General features: G+C 41.3%; 1 protein-coding gene and 1 non-coding gene across 3 annotated transcripts in view; one reads left to right on the top strand and one right to left on the bottom strand.

The window, feature by feature from the left end:
• The window catches only part of CHN1 (chimerin 1), a 147,749-nt gene that overhangs the window by 117,109 nt on the left and 11,244 nt on the right, over window positions 1–19,396 (top strand). For both annotated transcript variants that reach the window (XM_038751095.1, XM_038751096.1), the window contains 4 exons: window positions 4,659–4,743; window positions 15,625–15,798; window positions 16,341–16,418; window positions 18,262–18,399. In XM_038751095.1, coding sequence (XP_038607023.1) covers window positions 4,659–4,743; window positions 15,625–15,798; window positions 16,341–16,418; window positions 18,262–18,399 — 475 coding nt within the window. The remainder of the gene's footprint in view (window positions 1–4,658; window positions 4,744–15,624; window positions 15,799–16,340; window positions 16,419–18,261; window positions 18,400–19,396) is intronic.
• Window positions 2,701–2,838, bottom strand: LOC119932773. The gene has a single exon (XR_005452507.1). It is a non-coding gene; the product is annotated as a small nucleolar RNA SNORA7 (small nucleolar RNA).

The following is a 19,396-nucleotide window of genomic DNA, read 5'->3' as shown; positions in this document are numbered from 1 at the left end:
TCTGCTTAAACCTAATTGGAGGCCTTTTTTCAACATTTGGAGTGTGATGAGATATAGAGATTATAGAGATTATATTATATTATAGAGATACCACCATCATCATTACCATATTTGAGGAAAAGGAGAGAACGCTGACTGTGTCTGCTTTCATTACTCCCTGTTATTGGCAACGTCTTGATGAGAGTCCTTATGGATCAGCTTCTGTCCCCACTACATTTCTAGAAACATAGAGTTGATAATGTGGTTTTTAGTTAGATTGTGATACTGCAGAATCAAATCTGTAATGCCCAGTAGAAAAAGTAAGAGAACTGTTTGTTCTCTGACTTCACAAAGATATATCAACTAAAATCCTGACCTGTGAGAGCTTCTAACCATTGTCCAGAAGAAGTCACCAAGTCTGCACCTTGGAGGTTTGGCAAGTTGTGTCTGAGTTGGTCCGTCCCAATCACCACTTAAAGAAAGTAGAAGTGCCTTAATAGATCTGGTTTTAATAATAATAATAATAATAATGGCATTTATTAAGCGCTTACTATGTGCAAAGCACTGTTCTAAGCGCTGGAGAGGTTACAAGGTGATCAGGTTGTCCCACAGGGGGCTCACAGTCTTCACCCCCATTTTACAGATGAGGGACCTGAGGCCCAGAGAAGTGAAGTGACTTGTCCAAAGTCACACAGCTGACAAGTGGCAGAGGCGGGATTTGAACCCATTACCTCTGACTCCGAACCCCATGCTCTTTCCACTGAGCCACGCTGGTTCTCTGCCATGCTGCTTCTCCCTCTATTTCATGTAGACATACTCAAGAAAACACAGGGCAGTTTTGTTAAGCTAAACCTGGTGTTAGGCTAGATTTCCATTTCTTGTAGAAACTCTCTTAGTTCATCAAGCTGAAAGTATCATCAAAAGAGTTGGCATTGTGCTATACTGATGTCATCGCTCTTAAATCGTACAAGCAGAAAGTCAGAAGATTGTGAACCACTTTTAGCACAGCGTTGTGGATTGATGTTGTCTGTCTCCCCCTTCTAGACTGTGAGCCCGTTGTTGGGTAGGGACCGTCTCTATATGTTGCCAACTTGTGCTTCCCAAGCGCTTAGTACAGTGCTCTGCACACAGTAAGCGCTCAATAAATACGATTGAATGAATGAATGAATGAATGAGAAGTCCTAAAAATCCTGAGATCATTCTAAACTAAACGTTTCCCTGAATTGAATTACCTTTGGGGTCTAGTTAATCCATCAGTCATTCATATATATTAAGTGATTACTGTGTGCAGAGCTCTGTACTAAGCTCTTGGGAGAGTATACGAAAGTTGTTAGACCTGTTCCCTGCCCACAAGGAGCTTACAGTCTAGAGGGGGAGATAGACATTAAAATAAATTACTGGTATGTAGTGAATAAAGGGTACAAATCCAAGTGCAAGAGATACACAGCAGGAAGGGGGAGTAGGGGAAATGAGGACTTAAGCTGGGAAGGCTGCCGAGAGGAGATGTGATTTTAATAAGGCTTTAGTTAGTGCTTTAATAGTTAACAGTTAATAGTTTAGTAGTTTAACAGTTTAATACTTAACAGTGCTCCAAGGCAGATGCAGCAGAATTATGCCCTTGAATACTGGCAGTCAATCAGAAAGTAATACTTTAGGGAAGCACAACTTCAAGGCCTGGATTTTTGTAAAGTAGATATAAGAACAGAGTATTCAAGTAACTATCCCTTAAAGTCCACTGGATCTTAAATATGTTATCAAATCAGTGAAATCAAAGAGTCAAATCAACTAAAATTAAAATCCTTAAACTCCAGAAATCAAAATGAACCCAAGTAAAAAGAATAGTTGTTATTGAAGACTTTTAGAAGACTTGGTGAAGGTGCTATTTCACAGGTTTTAGGGGATTTTTTTTTTAGGTATAGTGGACAATTTGATAATGTAACTGCAGGTGCCATACTTTATTTTCAGTGATTCACTGCTGAATCATGGGTGACCACACAGCAGATGACCGTCAATGTGCCATGCTAGATACCTTTCGATTGTGGGTATTGCTATATTGTACTTTCCTGAGTGCTTAGTACAGTGCTTTGCACAAAGTAAGTGCACAATAAATACGATTGAATGAATGGCTTCTGGAAAGCTTGCAAGGTGCTGAGCCAGAGATGCCCCCTATTGGGACCAGAAGTAGGGAGATCATTAGAAGGGTGGATCATAGAAAAATTGCTTTAAAAGATACAGATACAAAATATCAAATAATGTGGCATAGCCATGATTGAGAAGCAGCCTGGCCTAGTGGCTAGGTTCTGATCCTGCCTCCGCCATTTGTCCGCGATGTACCTTGGGCAGGTCACTTAACTTCTCTATGCCTCAGTTACTTCATCTATAAAATGGGGATTAAGACTGTGAGTCCCTTAAGTGACACGGACCATGTCCAACCTGATTAGCTTGTATGTTCCCCAGTGCTCAGTACAGTACTTGGCGCATAAACACATAACAAATCTTGTCTTATGCTGTCAAGTTGTCTCCAACCCATAGCGACTCCATGGACACATCTCTCCCGGAATGCCCCATTCTTCATTTGCAGTCATTCTAGTAGTGGATCCATAGAGTTTTCTTGGTAAAAATATGGAAGTGGTTTACCATTGCCGCCTTCCACCCAATAAACTCTAGTCTCTGCCCTTGACTCTCTCGCATGCCGGTGCTGCCCAGCACAGGTGAGTTTTGACTTGTAGCAGGTTGCCTTCCGCTCGCTAGCCACTGCCCAAGCTAGGAATGGAATGAGTATGCCTCTGCTTGACTCTCCCTCCTGTAGCCAAGACTGGTAGAGTACTGGAAACTCTCCAGGTGAGATCCTGAGAGGATGTGTAATAAGTATGATTTTTTAAAAAAAGTAGTTCTGTTGGGTGTCATCCACTGGGACCCAGCAGATGCCCAAAATTCAGAAATAGGGTAAATATCTGAGAGCAGGTCACAACTGGGGAGAAACAGAGTGCCAGGCCTCATGGAAACAGTAACACTATTCAAAAGTATCATTCATTCATTCAGTCAGTCATATTTATTGAGCACTTACTATGTGCAGAGCACTATACTAAGCACTTGGGAAGTACAAATCGGCAACAGATAGAACAATCCCTACCCAACAACAGGCTCACAGTCTAGAAGGGGGAGACGGACAACAAAACAAAAAAAGTAGGCAGACATCAATAGCATCAAAATAGATAAATAGAATTGTAGATATATACACATCATTAATAAAATAGAGTAATAAATATGTACAAGTAAAATGGAGTAATAAATATGTACAAATATATGCAAGTGCTGTGGGGAGGGAAAGGGGGTAGGGCAGAGGTGGGGGGAGAGGAGGAGAGGAAAAGGGGGGCTCAGTCTGGGAAGACCTCCTGGAGGAGGTGAGCTCTCAGTAGGGCCTTGAAGGGAGGAAGAGAGCTAGCTTGGCGGATGGGCAGAGGGAGGGCATTCCAGGCCAGGGGAAGGACGTGGGCCGGGGGTCGATGGCGGGACAGGCGAGAACGAGGTACGGTGAGGAGGTTAGCGGCAGAGGAGCGGAGGGTGCAGGCTGAGCTGTAGAAGGAGAGAAGGGAGGTGAGGTAGGAGCGGGCGAGGTGATGGACAGCCTTGAAGCCAAGAGTGAGGAGTTTTTGCTTGATTTGAAGGTAGGCAACCACTGGAGATTTTTGAGGCTCAGACTCCACTTCCCCACCCCTCCACCAAAATAAAAACTTTACCATCTTCTAGGCTGTAAGCTCGTTGTGGGCAGGGAAGATGTCTACCAACTCTGTTACATCATAATGTCCTAAGCGCTTAGTGCAGTGTTCTGCACACAGTAAGCACTCAATAAATACAACTGATGGCAAATTCAGTAGTGCAGCAGGAGCATTCTGTCCCTGTACCCGTACAGCATCTGCCAACATGGACACACTCTGATAAAAACTGCATCATCAGAAGTATCCTCTGCCTCCTCAGACACCTAAGTGTATAGTATAATGAAAGGACTGAATCCATTGGGAAACCAATTCAGAACCTAAGAGGAACTGTGGTAAAGTAATGGTCTTTGAATTCTGAATTTCCTAAATTGGCGATGCATTCTTAGCAGGTATTTTTGGTGTTTTTAAACAGCGGACAATTTTCACTGTTGTTTTGCTGTTTCTTGTAGCAGTGGGTGAGAGCCAGAAAATTAACTCAAGTAAATCTGATGGGAGAAGGTGACAGGTTTCCTCCAACCGCTTCCTTTTCTTTCAACTGTCGTTCCTGGATTCTAGCTGATTTTTACTCACAATATCTTTTCTCGAAAATCATAAACTGCTAGCAGTAGCCTTAAGGAACAGGTACTTTTCCTCCAACAAGTATCGTGAGAACTCTGCTCCATTTCATTCATTACCTGCATTGCCTCAGTTTTTGCTTAAGAAAGTGTCTTCTCATTTAAGCTGGAAGATTCCTTTTTCTTAAGCAAATAACTGCAGGATGGTGGTTTGTGGTATTTTAATCTTCCAGTCCTTCTGCTGTGCTTTCTCTTCCAGAACAAAGAACACCAAGTATGTGACTGATTCGCTCTCCCTCTATTGCATTTGTAGCTAATTTATGAATGTGATGTTTTGCTTGTATGAAACCAAATTCCTCATTTCTGTGTTTCCCTTCTCTTCTCCCTTGCCTCTGTTGTTTTGCAGGTCCATACGTTCAGGGGTCCACACTGGTGTGAATACTGTGCCAACTTTATGTGGGGTCTCATTGCTCAGGGAGTGAAATGTGCAGGTACCCGTCTCTTCACCCTTCTTTAAATAACCTTGCGGTTCTCCATTCGTCGGTCCCAAGTGTTCATTTTGTGTGGGGGATGCAGAGAAGGCAGGAGGCCTCAGGGGAGATGGAAATGATGAGCTCATAATCTAGAAAACCACTGTTTAGGGTCCTTTCAGCCCTCAGTAGACATTCTCAGCCCTCGTCAGAGACCTGGAATGAGTGAGACGGGGCGCCCAGCTCAAGAAAACATTGGGGTCATCGCCCCAGAGCACGAATCTGGAAGTCAGAAGGACCAGGGTTCTAATCCCAGCTCCGCTGCTTGTCTGCTGTGTGACCTTGGACAAGTCATTTCCCTTCTTGGTGCCTCAGTTACCTCATCTGTAAAATGTGGATTGAGACCGCGAGCCCCATGTGGGACAGGGACTGTATCCAACCTGATTATATCTACCCCAGCCCTGTGCCTGGCACATAGTAAGCACTTTTTAATCATCTGTAAAATGTGGATTGAGACCGTGAGCCCCATGTGGGACAGGGACTGTATCCAACCTGATTATATCTACCCCAGCACTGTGCCTGGCACATAGTAAGCACTTATTAAATACCATAAAAAATGTTATGTACTTCTTCTTTAGACATATACAGTCAGACTCTTAGGTTGTCCAGTTGTTTAGTGGCATTCCTATGTTCTATTACACCTTCATAATTTCATAAATTTATGGGTTCTAATTGATTTAGAGCAGGTACAAAAACAGGAACCCTAAAGGTGTGAATTCCGACCCTAACTCTGCCGCAGAGGATTTTGGGGGATCAAGTGTGGGTATTTTCCTTTGGCTGCCTCAGTTTCCTACTTGTAAAATTCTGCTAACATTTTTGTCCTTTCAAAGGAGGTAGCCCTGGGAGGTAACTTTGAGTGATTTTAAAGCAGTTGCGTAATTTAAAGGATTATATAAAAGCTTGCTGATGGCAATAACGTGTCAGATCACTTCAGCAATTTGGATGCCGATTTATTAAAAGAAGTGGTCACCTTGTGCAGAAAAGAGATGAAAAAAGTTGAAAGCTAAGCGACTATATTTAAAATCTGCCTTGTGATGTTCCAGTAACTAAATTTATAAAAAGGCTGTTAAAAGAAAGGCTATACGGAGAACTGTTTGTTGCCTTGGAAACTGAATTTTAAAGGTAACTTGTGAGGAAAGCTTTTTTTCCATATTCTGAAGCTTTCTGAATTTTTTTTTTTAGGAAACCAGATGAAAACATTGTTCATAAAAAAATTATTCATAAGACAGTGGTTATACTTTAAACAAAACTATTGATGAATAAAAATGAAAAAAGTCTTGCTACCAAGTTTAAGATATTTTTAATAGATTCAAAATCATATTTATGAAATAGAGCTGAGCCAGAATGCCAGAATCATTTTATAGTGTCATTTAAACAGTTTTCTTCATTCTGGTTTACAATTTTTTCCCTGAGAGTAGTTTTTTTCCTTCAGTCGAGAACTATGTTTTATGGTAGGGGCTTCTTCCTTTTCTCACTTAAACTTCTAGTAGTGGGAATTGATTGCTCTGTTATCAGTGATCTGCTGTTGTATGGCATGCTAAAGGTTCACATTAGCAACTGACTTAAAGAAGTAATCAGGGGGAAATTATTTTTAAGCTATAAATGAGAAAACCCCAAAACCGTTGATCTAGCTAGAGATCTTCATATCATCGCTTATGAAATGGTGTTGCAATTTCCAATATGAGTGGAACTTTATTGATAATAATAGCAATAATTGTAGATTTAAGTACTTACTATGTGCTACGCACTGCAGTAAGGGCCGCGTAGATACAAGGCAAGCAGATTGGACACAGGCATACCCGTTGTTGGGTAGGTACCATCTCTATATGTTGCCGACTTGTACTTCCCAAGTGCTTAGCACAGTGCTCTGCACACAGTAAGCGCTCAATAAATACAATTGAATGAATGAATGAATCTGCTAGGAATTCCCTAAAGATAATGGATTTTAACTAAATCTTAGTTATTTCTAAGACAGGGATGCATTTCTTGAGTGGAAAAAAGCACTCTGCTGTTTATCCTCCCCTTGGGATCCCTGAAATGTGTAATAAAAGTAGAGAACGAAGGTTACTTACTACCAAACCCATGCAAAGACTATCTTCCCTTAGGGGATGCAGTGAGACCATAGGCATTGGTCCAAGCAGTGGGTTGATGTAGGAAGGTTAAAGGTCAGTTTCCAGGTTCAAGTGTTGTCTTACTCTCTCTATGGACATCATGAGGTTGTAACGAGTCCCCTTGGTCTGAAAGCAAGGCAGGAATCCTTTGCCAAATAATAATAATAATGATGGCCAAATGTTCTGGTGACCCTGATTCAGCTAGCCCATAAGGTTATATTCTGTTTAGAGAAGGTTAGCCTTAAAGAAAAGAGGGAAAAATTGGAGGTAGGGCTCTTAGATGAAGGGAGAAACTTTTCTAAGGCCAAGTAGGTTGTTATTTAAAAGTCCCTTGTAGTGGATTCATTCCTACGTGCCAGCTTTTGGATCCTGACAAACATTTTTGCGCCTTGCTTCTTAGGCAGCGAGTTGTAAGAAACTTCCATGCCTGCGTCATTTTTTTCCCACATGTTTGTTGATGGATACTAACCTGAATTGCCCCAAATTTGTATTTTGAAGCAAAATATAATTATCAGTACCACTCTTCTGAAATCCAGGGAGCAGGCAAACAAGCACAGGCCTCATGGAATAATCTTTGGCAAACACACACGGTACTGAGTCATTCTTGTGATGGAAACCTACCCAGCAATAATGAGAAAGAGGAGCATTGGGAATTCTTCCTGTGGTAATTAATGTCAACCATTTCTGGAATGGGAGAGGAGAAGAGAGTGACCCAGGAGGAATGTTGTTGAACATGTTCACTCTGTAATGTCTGCTCTTTAAAACACCAGTTATTGCCATTTCCTTATTGGTGCTCTAAATCTCATTAACTTATATCAATTGACCTTGTCCACTCGTAAAAAAAATTAGAATCAGTTCCTTAATAAGTTCAAAAACTGTGGACCATTTTATTGAGGTAGAGCCCCTTCTATGTTCCATCTGCAGCCTTGCCTGCTTTATGTATTCACCAAACAGAATCCAGGGGCACATTGTTGTCTGAGTCTTTGAGAAAAATGTATTCAGAGGAAAAAGATGGCAGGACCTCAGAGCCAGAAAAGAAATGTGTCTTTTGGAGCTTGCTCCCTGGCTGCTTGTTCTGAGCTGGTTCCTTTTAACCCTGTAGGATGAGGGCAAGGAAACCGTTGTGGGATCACATCTTAACATTTTTAAGCCCTTAACTCTTCTCTGCTTGCAGACAGCACGCGTAGAGTGTTTTTGGAAATGGTGTTATATTTTGGGATTGGCCCTCTGTGCCCAAGTCAGTTAGTGCATTGCCCGAGGTGAGGAGATTGCCTTGCAAAACGGTAATTTGCCCTTTTCTCAGAACAAGCAAACTGCCCCAAGACTGAGTTACCAGTGTGGCAGACTGAAACTCTCTGTCAGTCTGGTGGTTGCAGCAGATAGAGCAGCAGGGCTGACCCTGCCAGTGTCAATTCCTAAATAGTCTTTACAAAACCATCGATAAAAGGGACCATTGTAGGCATTCCTGTTAGTCATGCTCTGGGCCAAAATTTTCTTCCTCCCAGCTTCCTGTAAAGGTAGAGTGAAAGCTCAGAAATAATAATGAAGCAAAGAGTGTTGGACACATACGAACCTGAGACTTTGCACCCAAGAAACTGCATGAGGAATTGCTTTTATTGATAGTGATTTGCACAAGTGTTTGCACCCTCTTGTCTCTACCAGCTGTGTTCCTACCCAGCGCTTAGAACAGTGCCCAGCGCTTAGAACAGTGCTTTGCACATAGTAAGCGCTTAAATGCCAATATTATTATTATTATTATTACTGGGGCTCGGAGGCAAGCAGAGGTGCAGCACCTTTCAAAGCGCATGCAGGACCCATTCCATTCAGGACTCTTTTATGGCCGAAATGACAGCAGCACAATGCTGTTGCTGTATCGAAGCACCCCTACCTGGCAAGCGGTTGCCTTGGTAACTGCTGTGGTCTTTGCCACCCACATTCCCTGGCCATTTTTCAGGATTCCTGTTAGGACTGTGCAGATAGCAGAACAGAGAAGCAGCTTGGCCTAGTAGAAAAAGGCTGGGCCTGAGAGTCAGAGAACCTGGGTTCTGATCCCTGCTCTGCCACTTGTCTGCTGTGTGACCTTGGGCAAGTCACTTAACTTCTCTGGGCCTCAGTACCCCCATCTGTAATATGAGGATTAAATCCTTTTCCCTTCTTCTGCGAGCCTCATGTGGGACAGCTACTGTGTCCAACCTGATTAATTTGGATCTACCTCAGTGCTTAGAGCAGTGTCCGACACATAGGCAGTGCTTAACGAATACCATTAAAAAACAAAACAAACAAACAAATAAAAATCCTTGGTGGTTCTCGTTTGGAAACCTTGACCACCCATGGGATGACCCCAGGAGACATTCCCCAACTTGCAGAGCGTGGACGAGAACCCAAGTCCCTGATTCTCAGAGCCATGGTCTCTCCACCGAACCTACAGCGGGACTAGTCTGCGGAAACTGTATATCACAGTGGCACACAGCACTGTTTCAATTCTTATCCCCTCAAAACCCACTGATCTTCCCAAGTAAAGCTTGTCGTATATTTCATTAGGCAGCGATCGCAAGTCATTCCACAGTTTTTTTCCTACCTTTATGAAATAAAAGTTGCTGAAAGAAGGCAAGACTATCCCACAGCCATAGGGATCTGTCATCTAATTTTACTAATTTTACTAATAGGATGCTCGGTTGGACATTTGGCTTAGCATGGTTGTTATTTCTGAAGACTAGACATATCAAGTGAGTCGTCTTCCTAAACATTTTGAAAAGAGCAGGTGGACAGCATCCCAGCTGTTTTCGAACACCCATTCTTGTTCATCATCATCAATCGTATTTATTGAGCGCTTACTATGTGCAGAGCACTGTACTAAGCGCTTGGGAAGTACAAATTGGCAACATATAGAGACAGTCCCTACCCAACAGTGGGCTCACAGCGGTTGGCTATCAGCAAAGGATTCCCTTTTTTTTCAGACACTGTTGTTATTCCCTCTTTCACTCATAAAGAAATGGTTGTGACTTTTTGCTAATTTTAAAGAGTCCAATTGAGAAAGCAGTCTCTAAGTAAGAAGGGAAAAGAGAGGAAGAGAATACATCCTTGTGCAGACAGCCAGAGGTGAGGCTGGGAGGGAAGAGGGGGATGATCTGCCATCAGCAGGGTGGCCATTTCTCTCCGCTCCAGCCAACATTTCTTCACTGTACTTAGAGACCCACTTGGAAGAGCAGAGAAAATGGCAGGATAGGAGATCAGTATTGAGGACCTTACAGTGAAAAGGAACAGAGAGGGGTGGCTGCGTCCTTGACAGGCGAGGCAGGGAAAGCCTGCTAATGGCAGAGATTGAAGACTGGGCTGAAAAGATAGTATGTCTTCCTTCTGATACTCCCCAGAGTGCCCGGCAATATCTCTGGAGCTCGGAACAGGAGAACAGCCTTCAGTAAATAAAGCCATTTAGGAAACAAGTTAACAGTTGATAGTGACAGCCAAGAAAAAAGATGTTTGTCTTTGAAGAGCTTTGACTCCCTGCTATCAACAAAATGAGGTTTTGTTCAGGTGAACAAGTCTTCTAAGCCCCTCTAGACTTTAAGCTCATTATGGGCAGGGAATAATACTCTCCCAAGCGCTTAGAACAGTGCTCTGCATGTACTAAGTGCTCAGTAAATCCCGTTGATTGATTGTAAAGTAACAGCAGATGATATACAACTTTCCCTTTAAAACCAGCCCTCTTGCGTAACTCAGTTTCACAGGGAATTACCCCATCCTGCAACCAAAGAAGAGGAACAACATCACCCTTCAATCCTCTCTCCAAATGCCCTTGATCTTCAGAGGGGCAGCAAAGATCGGGGAGATTGGCGGAACATAATTGGGGCAAGAACATAGCAGCAGTGGAGACTGGATCACCAGCACCTCTAACTCATCCCACCATCCTCTGCCACTCTGAGGGTCCAGGAGCCTTGGCTAGTGGCAGTCTTGCCCTCTTATCTGGCTGCTTTTGCCCCACCAGAGGCACATTTAGGTCGGGAGGTACGCTCTAGAGATATAGAGACTTGGGTCTCCAGAGCTGCTGCCCACAAGCCCACAGAAAATCGAGGCTTCCATTTAAAACAGGGCTCCCCCTTGTCCCCCAAGCTCCCACAATAAAGACTCGCCGAACAATTATTCTCTCTGTGTTGGTGAGCATACAATGCTGCCAGTCTTTGTGTAAATAAAGGGGTCCTGTAAATTAGTTTAAAATACAAATAATTGTTTTTCAGATGTGCCTACTTTATTCTCAGATATTTTTAGTGTGCTTACACAGGGCATAATTAATATAGCTCGCTCAGTTAAACATAAATGAACATAATTATATCATTTATTTCTGATAAATGGACCACTGTCATCAAGAATTGCTTCTCTTTCCAGGAAAAAAAGGAAAAAAGAATCTTTTCCTGGTTTCCTAGATTTTTTTTTAAATGGTATTTAAGTGCTTACTATGTGCTAGGCACTGTATTAAGCAGTGGGTCAGAGACAAGTTAATCAGGTTGGACACAGCCCTGTCCCACAAAGGGTTCACAATCCTAATCCCCATTTTACAGATTTGGTAACTGAGGCACAGAGAAGTGAAGTGAACTGCTTTGTCACACAGCAGGCAGTGGCAGAGCTGGGATTAGAACCCAGGTCCTTGTTACTCCCAGGCCCATGTTGTAGCCACTGAATAGTTGGATTCATGTCTATAAACAAGGCTCATCACAGAGCACATAAAAGACTAGATTACCATCAGTGTCCCAACATGTCGGCCAAATTTACAGAAACTCTTAAGAAAAATGTTTTTTAAAATTCTTTAATTTTTCTGTGCCTGTTAATTTGATGCCTATCCAGTTGAGAAATGTAACCCAAAATGCTTCTTACTGTTTTTTTTTTCACTCTTCATTTTGGTTTAGGGCTTCAGCTAGAGAATGTGAAATTTCGTAAGGGTTTGAAGACTTCAATAAATAACTATGATACCCACATGAACTCTTAATAGCAACCAGAAGTTGAGATATTACCAACTTTGAAGCAGAAAGTTTGGAATTACTGCATTACATTACACTTTGAATTTCTTAAAAATACATTTTGGCCTATTTTGGCATAGTTTTCGGGAGAATGGTGTTTCAGTACTTGGAGACATTACTGAACGTTTTCTCCTGTGCCTACAGATGATAATAATAATAATAATAATGGCATTTATTAAGCGCTTACTGTGTGTAAAGCACTGTTCTAAGTGCTGGGAAGGTTAAAAGGTGATCAGGTTGTCCCACGGGGGGCTCACAGTCTTATTCCCCATTTTACAGATGAGGCAACTGAGGCACAGAGTAGTTAAATGACTTGCCCAAACTCACACAGCTGACTATTGGTGGAGCTGGGATTTGAACCCATGACCTCTGACTCCAAAGCCCGGGCTCTTTCCACTGGGCCATGCTATTATTAAGAGATTTATTAGCAAAATTGTCATTGGAGAAGTGCTGATTGAGGGAATTAAACGCATTGTATCCCTCTCCACCAAACTTTCTCCACTCCCATACGTGCATTCAAGGGTTTAATGCCTGCTTTTTTATGCCCAAGTGCTGGTCTAATGGGTACTGCATGCTGAATATCATTCTAAACCAAAAAGGAAACCCTAGAGAAGCACACACAGGATTCAAAAGCCATCTATTTACTGGTGATTTTTTTTTATCCCCTCTCAAGTCCTCTTGTTGACTTTCCTGGACAAAAGAGGCAGCAGTTATCCAAAACTACATACTGTAATCCCTCTCTAACGCAGTTGAAGTTCATAAAGTGCTCAGCCACTATGCTGTGTATGATCACTTTTTTCTACTTCTAAGTTCTTTTGTTTTATACACATCTTACTCAGCACTTGTTAAAAAGTTAGTTGTGTAAGTGTGAAACTGGCAGGCAGAAGGCTAATGTTTGCCAGGGACCTCTGTCTTAAAAATATTTCAAGTTTTCAGAAATCGTGTTTTATTCGTTAGAAGGCAGAATGACAGTTTAGACCTTTTTTCCTTTTTCCTTACATACATTTAGAAATCCTAACTTTAAAAAGAAAGAGGAGGCTAACGTAACATCCTTTGCCTTTACAGAAGCTTAGGAATTCAAAAAAGGGGTCCCAGTAACAAAACACAATAGAATGCTAAGTTTTATCTGTATTGAATAAACCTGGAGAATTCAGTTATTTATAAACATATTTAAACTTTTGAAATCATCCATTTTAAGCAGGCTTAGAACTTTAAAAACAGCACATCCAAACAAAGAAAATTCCCTAGTACTATTATTTAGTAGCTCTGTTATTAATATAGCAGTCACTCAGAATTGAAACTAAATTAAGCTAGTTTGGTTTTACGGTGTAGCCTGAAAGAGGAAATAGGCACTTGATAGACCAAGCCCACAGTGATGAAGATCAATCAATAGATCAATGATGTTCTATTATTTAGATGAATAGATCTCAAAGAATCTCATTTGTTTCTTTATAAAGTTTTCGATTCCTGATATTAAAGCCATTAAGGTTAAGTATACCATCAGTTTGTGTTACTGCACTAAACTAGCATCTTGAGATCACCTTAGATTTGACAGAAGTGATAATTTTCTCAAGCAGAAAGAACCTTGCAGGCAGATTTCATTGGGAGCCATGTTCTGTACTTAGAACAACGGTGTTGTTTGTGTATCATGGGAAGAAATCTGTTTCTTCCATGAGCTAAATATTATTTAACTTACCCTTTGCCAGCAGTGAAGCTTGCGTGTCTGTATTTTGAAATGTAAGTATCACCAATTAACTCAACTTGGAAAAAATGATGTTTGCTTATAAGGTTGAAAGACTGTTTTTTTTTCCAATTGCAATACTAAAATACCAATGTAAAGAAGTTGGATTTTTAAGTATAAAACCATTCAAATTGAAATTAAGTGCCAATGAAATGTCCGAAAATTTACCAGTCACAAAAGGTGAAAAAATATGTTGTAGCTTCACCAAAGAGAAATAATGCTTTCATTAAATACAGCTGTGTGTATAACATACAGAGCTGATTAATGTGATTTCCCCTCACAGGAATTCCATAGTAAATGAGAGGATGTAACATAAACAGACACATTAGGCAATTACAGAAATCTTCAAGAGGAGAATCAGGGCCAAGTGGAAGGAGGCCTTAAGTGTCGTCAACATGTCATTCGGCCTTGGGAAAATCAGTTCACTTAGCTGAACCACTGTATTCCCATGTGAAAAGCAGAATGCTACTGAAACCATTTACCAGGGATAGCATGAAGAGTGGATGCTAATTATTTATGATAGAAGTGCATCTTTAGCTACTCTACTCCATGAGCTGAACATGTAGTCTGTGGAGATATACCAGAAGAGGAAAGATACTACTCTTCTGCCCTGACAGAATCAGTGGTCCTAATCCTGGTGAAAAGCACTTATTTAGCTTTGGGATCTTCCTCAGCCCTCTTTCTCCTTCTTCACACCCTGCCAGAACCCATATGAGGGGAAAAAGGGGAAGTGTCTTACCCTTAGGATATTCACCCCTTTCTTGAGTTGATACCCTGACCACTTAGGGAGATGCCATTCTAGGAAACCCAGAGGATATCAGTTGAAAGACTTAGTTCCCCTGACCCTAAGGATTTGAGAATGGGCCCCCTCCTGCTATAAAATGGGCCTAGCTCTAGCAACCCCTTCCTGATCAGGCAGTATGCTCTGCAAATCAGACCTAATGGTTTAAATCATTTGCATCCTTCTGTAGCCAAGAGGCACTGGAAAGGCATCTGCCTACATTCCTGTCCATTCCAACACTGCTGTTATTATTCTGATTTGCTAAATTGGATTTTCAGGAGTCCAACACAGGGTTCATTTTAAAAGGAAAATAGATTATGTGCAGATACTGGGAGAGATGAGAGCACTTACGTCAATTACCAGATTTGATTACCATAGATAGCTCTGTTCAGCCTAATGATCTAGGAAGACAAGACTGTTCCTCCAGTTGCTCTTACCTACCCCTCAAAAAAACTACCAGAATTCACTCTTGCTAGGAAAGAGGAGTGACTCTGAACAGTAATTGAAAAATTTGGATGCCATAGTTATAGGAACTTGCAGGCACACTAACAAGGGAGTCAGAAGGTCATGGATTCTAATCTGTCTGCTCTGTGACCTTGGACAAGTCACTTCACTCCTCCGGGCCTCAGTTACCTCATCTGTAAAATGGAGATTGAAACTGTGAGCCCCATGTGGGATAGGGACTGTCCAACCAGATTTGCCTGTATTCACCCCAGCGCCTAGTACATTGCCTGATACATAATACTTAACGAATTCCACAATTATTAATGTAGGGAAAAATCTGCAAGTGGATAAGAGGATTATTGTATAAATGGAACTATAATTAATCCACTAGAGGAGGGCAAACCCTAAGTCACTCAGATCTACGTATGCAAACCAAGAATAGAAAGAAGTACATGAGAAAGTGGATATCTGAATGTTAAATTATTGGGTGATAAAATAGGCATAAGAAGATAAATTGGGAAGGGGCATTCTTTTTATCTTGAATGAAATTCTCACTGTATAACTTAGAGTAAGGTACCCCAGTTGTTCAGGTAGATAATTTTTAAAAAGTTTTTTTTGTTGGTTTGGTATGGGTTTTTTTGTTTTGTTTTTTTAACTGAGACTGGAACACTTAAGACTCCTAGAACAATTTTAGGTGCCTAATAATGTATTTTCCCAACAGTAAATATATTCTCTCCTCATTTCGTTTTCTAGATTGTGGTTTAAATGTCCATAAACAATGTTCCAAGATGGTCCCAAATGACTGCAAGCCAGACCTAAAGCACGTCAAGAAGGTGTACAGCTGTGATCTCACAACACTAGTCAAGGCTCATATCACTAAGAGGCCAATGGTGGTAGACATGTGCATTAGGGAAATTGAATCTAGAGGTAAGACTTTGTTGAATGGACATGGTTTCTTGTTAATCTGTTAATCAGTTGTACTTTGAGCACTTACTGCTTACAGATCACTTTACTGTTTGGAAGAGTGCAATATAACAGAGTTGGCAGGTACATTCCTTGCCCACAATGAGGGTTCCTCTGGATCTGCCTGAAACTTTGAATCCAAATAACTTGATGTGGGCCTCATTATGCAGAAGAAAGTTTATATTTTTGCACATTTTGGTGATTACCATAGCTATGAACCAGGTAATCCACGATCCTGAAATTATGTAATCTGATCCCCCCAATTAGAGTGGCTGAATTTAAGGCATATAATGATCAGATGCATTTCCTGTTTGATTCTCTTCTTCCCAGCTTCCATCCCACCAACTGTCACCACTGCATTTATGCACTCACAGCTACCCATAGCATCTTACATATCAATTTATGTTCTCTACTATTTAAGCACTTGAGCGCTTAGCACAGTGTTTGGTCCTTGTTGTGTACATGCTTAGTAATGCTATAACTAACTCTTGTTCTTCCTGTACCAGGTCTTAATTCTGAAGGGCTGTACAGAGTATCAGGATTTAGTGACTTGATTGAAGATGTAAAAATGGCATTTGACAGAGGTATGTTCTCAGAGACGCACTTTTTTGGTGTAAGAGTCTTGGTATGCTATAAAGGGAGTGTTGTTTCTACCAATAGTTTTCTGCAAGATAAACTACTAGTTTGTTTTTTTTCAATTGGAAAGACTGACACACACCACTACCAATCCAGTGACTTTTTTTTTTAACCATTAAGTGGCAAGGTCTAAGGGCTAATTTAAAATGAGAGGAAAAAAGATCCAGTCAATCCTTCCACATTTGAGTAGCTTGAACCTAGCATCACACCATAAATATAGAAATGGCTGCTGAACATTCTAAGCAACAAGGCCCAGGAGTATCAGGGGAAAGAGAGAGTAAACCAACTTTCCTAAATCCCCACTTTCCCTGGCCTGAATCATCTGCCTAGTTTGGTGCTTCACTCCCAGCTGGGCCAGGCCCCATCACTGAGTTTCGGTAAAAAGAACTGAGACCGAAGCCTCTGTTCCAGTGTGATCAGTGGAGCTGCCCCAAAAGTGATGTCAGAGCACTGACTGACAGGCTGAATTTATCCTAGGCCCCAAAGCAACAGATGGGTAGCAGCAATTTTCATTTCCCATTCCTCCACCAGAGCCCCGCTGTGACCCAGGGTTCAACCTGTTGGTTTTGGACAACTCCAACAGAGGTGAAGCTGCCCAACCGGCCCTTTAGAAGCATTCCCTGCAAGCAGTCTCTGGGCCCAGAGCCATCTGGGAGACCCCTTGAAGGGATTTGAACTGTTAAATCCAAATCAAAGAAGCCAGGAGGTGCAGCAGATGGGGGTGAGAGCAGTCTGGGATAGCCAAGAGAATAAGTTTCATGATGGTTTTTAACCTCAAGTAACTATCAGAGGAGCCCACTGCTCAACTGAGGAAAAATTCCCCTCAGCTCATTTCCACCACGGGTGAGGGTCAAAAATAACCAAATGCCATTGGGAAATCCTGAGTTTTGATCTACACGTTTATCAGTCGTGAACTTCCAGTTAGCCAGTACATGATTTTGTCACACCTCTAGTCCGAGGGTAATATGTTAATATGTAAATTCCAGGGTGTTTGAAAATGTGTTATATATCACTTCTCTTCTAAAACTGAAAACAGTCCCAAGTCTAACCATTGTGTTTTCCTTCAGCTGCCCATCTTCCAGTTAAACAATCCAGCGCTTCTACCTGGGTGTGGAACTCTGTCCAAATCCACCCAACCAGGGGCTCCTGGAAGGAGAAAATATTTTTCCAAGCAGAAAAATCTTCCGTCTCCTTTCCTTTTAGGGAGGGGCCCTGATCCATTTATAAAATTGGCCCGTTAATGACCAATTGCAGTTTGGCCAACTTTGCAGTTCTGAGAAAAATATTTCACATATGTCCTTTATCATCATCATCATCATCATCATCAATCGTATTTACTGAGCGCTTACTAAGTGCGTGGGAAGTACAAATTGGCAACATATAGAGACAGTCCCTACCCAACAGTGGGCTCACAGTCTAAAAGGGGGAGACAGAGAACAAAACCAAACATACTAACAAAATAAAATAAATAGAATAGATATGTACAAGTATAATAAATAAATAAATAAATAGATGACAGTCTTTATGACAGTCAGAAAGTCTGGGTGCCAGTGAAACTCAGATTACATGAGCAGTGCTTCAACCAGGAAAATAACTATACTTGCTTCAAGTTTTATTTTATGAAAAGAGGTGATTTATTGTAACCACTTGCTAGTTGTTTATAACAGCTCACATAAGATTTTGAAGTGGACGTGTCCAACTCCCATTCCTAAATCCAAAATGGGTACAGAACATTTTAAATGTCCTTTCTTTTAACAGAATGTGTATTGTTTTGTTCCCTTTTGCATGCAGATGGGGAGAAGGCAGATATTTCTGTGAATATGTATGAAGATATCAATATTATCACTGGTGCACTTAAACTGTACTTCAGGGACTTACCAATCCCCCTCATCACATATGATGCCTACCCAAAATTTATAGATTCTGCAAGTAAGTATGAAATTCTTTGTGTTGGATAAAAATGTTTTATTCATCCACTTGCGGCTCGTTTCCCCTTTTTAGATCAGCTTAAAAACTTTTGACAAGCCAATTGAACCAGAAGGTACTTGTGCCCTCCTTTTGTGTTTCCCATGGTAGTATGTTAACAATCTCTCTACACATTTTGCACTTGAACCTCTTCCATTGGTTATGTGTACCGTCACATACCTTTCTGAAGGGCAACAAGACATTTTTTCAGAGGAAGATGTTGTTTTTCAAAATCAGATTGTGAACCCTAAACTGCGAGAAGCTAGTCCCGAAACCAGCGACTTCTCTGGGTTTTAAGAGAGTAGAGATTTACGTTCTCAATAAATACCATTGATTGGTTGGTTGATTAATTAATTAAAGGGGGAAAGTCAAGCAAAAGTTGTGTAATGCTTGGAGAGCCAGGAACAAGCAACAGAGGGATGGACATGAGAGCAGATCACTTGCACATAGTTCAGTCGTATGAACAAATGGTGGAGATGTTTGATCACGAGTGAAGATACGGTTATCAGGCCCAAACGTCTGCTGGGACCAAGCAGATTTCCCAAGGATGGGGCAGGCTCATTCAGGGCTTAGAAATCAGAAAGGCAAAATGGTGACTAGTCGCTTTCAATTTCTCTCTCCCATGTGACGCACCTCAGAAACAGATAGGAATTTTCTATCAAGCGTTTTGGTGCAACAGAAGCTGTACCCAAATTTGCACCCAGTTAAAAAAAAAAAATCAAAAGCTAGAATTGTCTTCTCATCTGTTTTGTTCTCCTAGAAGGCAATTTTTCATGTTGACAGTACTGTCCTTCAGAAGACAGACCCAGAGCTGTTATTTCTTCCTCTTCCCTTCACAATTGAAGGCTAGCTCCATCCATAATAATAGCCTCATTTCCTTAGCAACAATGACTTGCTTTCCTACTTGAGAGAATGATGGAACAAACTTTCTTTGTCCAAGTGTTTCCTTTCCCCGTTTGTA

Source organism: Tachyglossus aculeatus, chromosome 9 (genome assembly GCF_015852505.1).
Source record: "Tachyglossus aculeatus isolate mTacAcu1 chromosome 9, mTacAcu1.pri, whole genome shotgun sequence".
NCBI lineage: Eukaryota > Metazoa > Chordata > Mammalia > Monotremata > Tachyglossidae > Tachyglossus > Tachyglossus aculeatus.
This window is presented reverse-complemented; position numbering and strand designations above follow the sequence as displayed.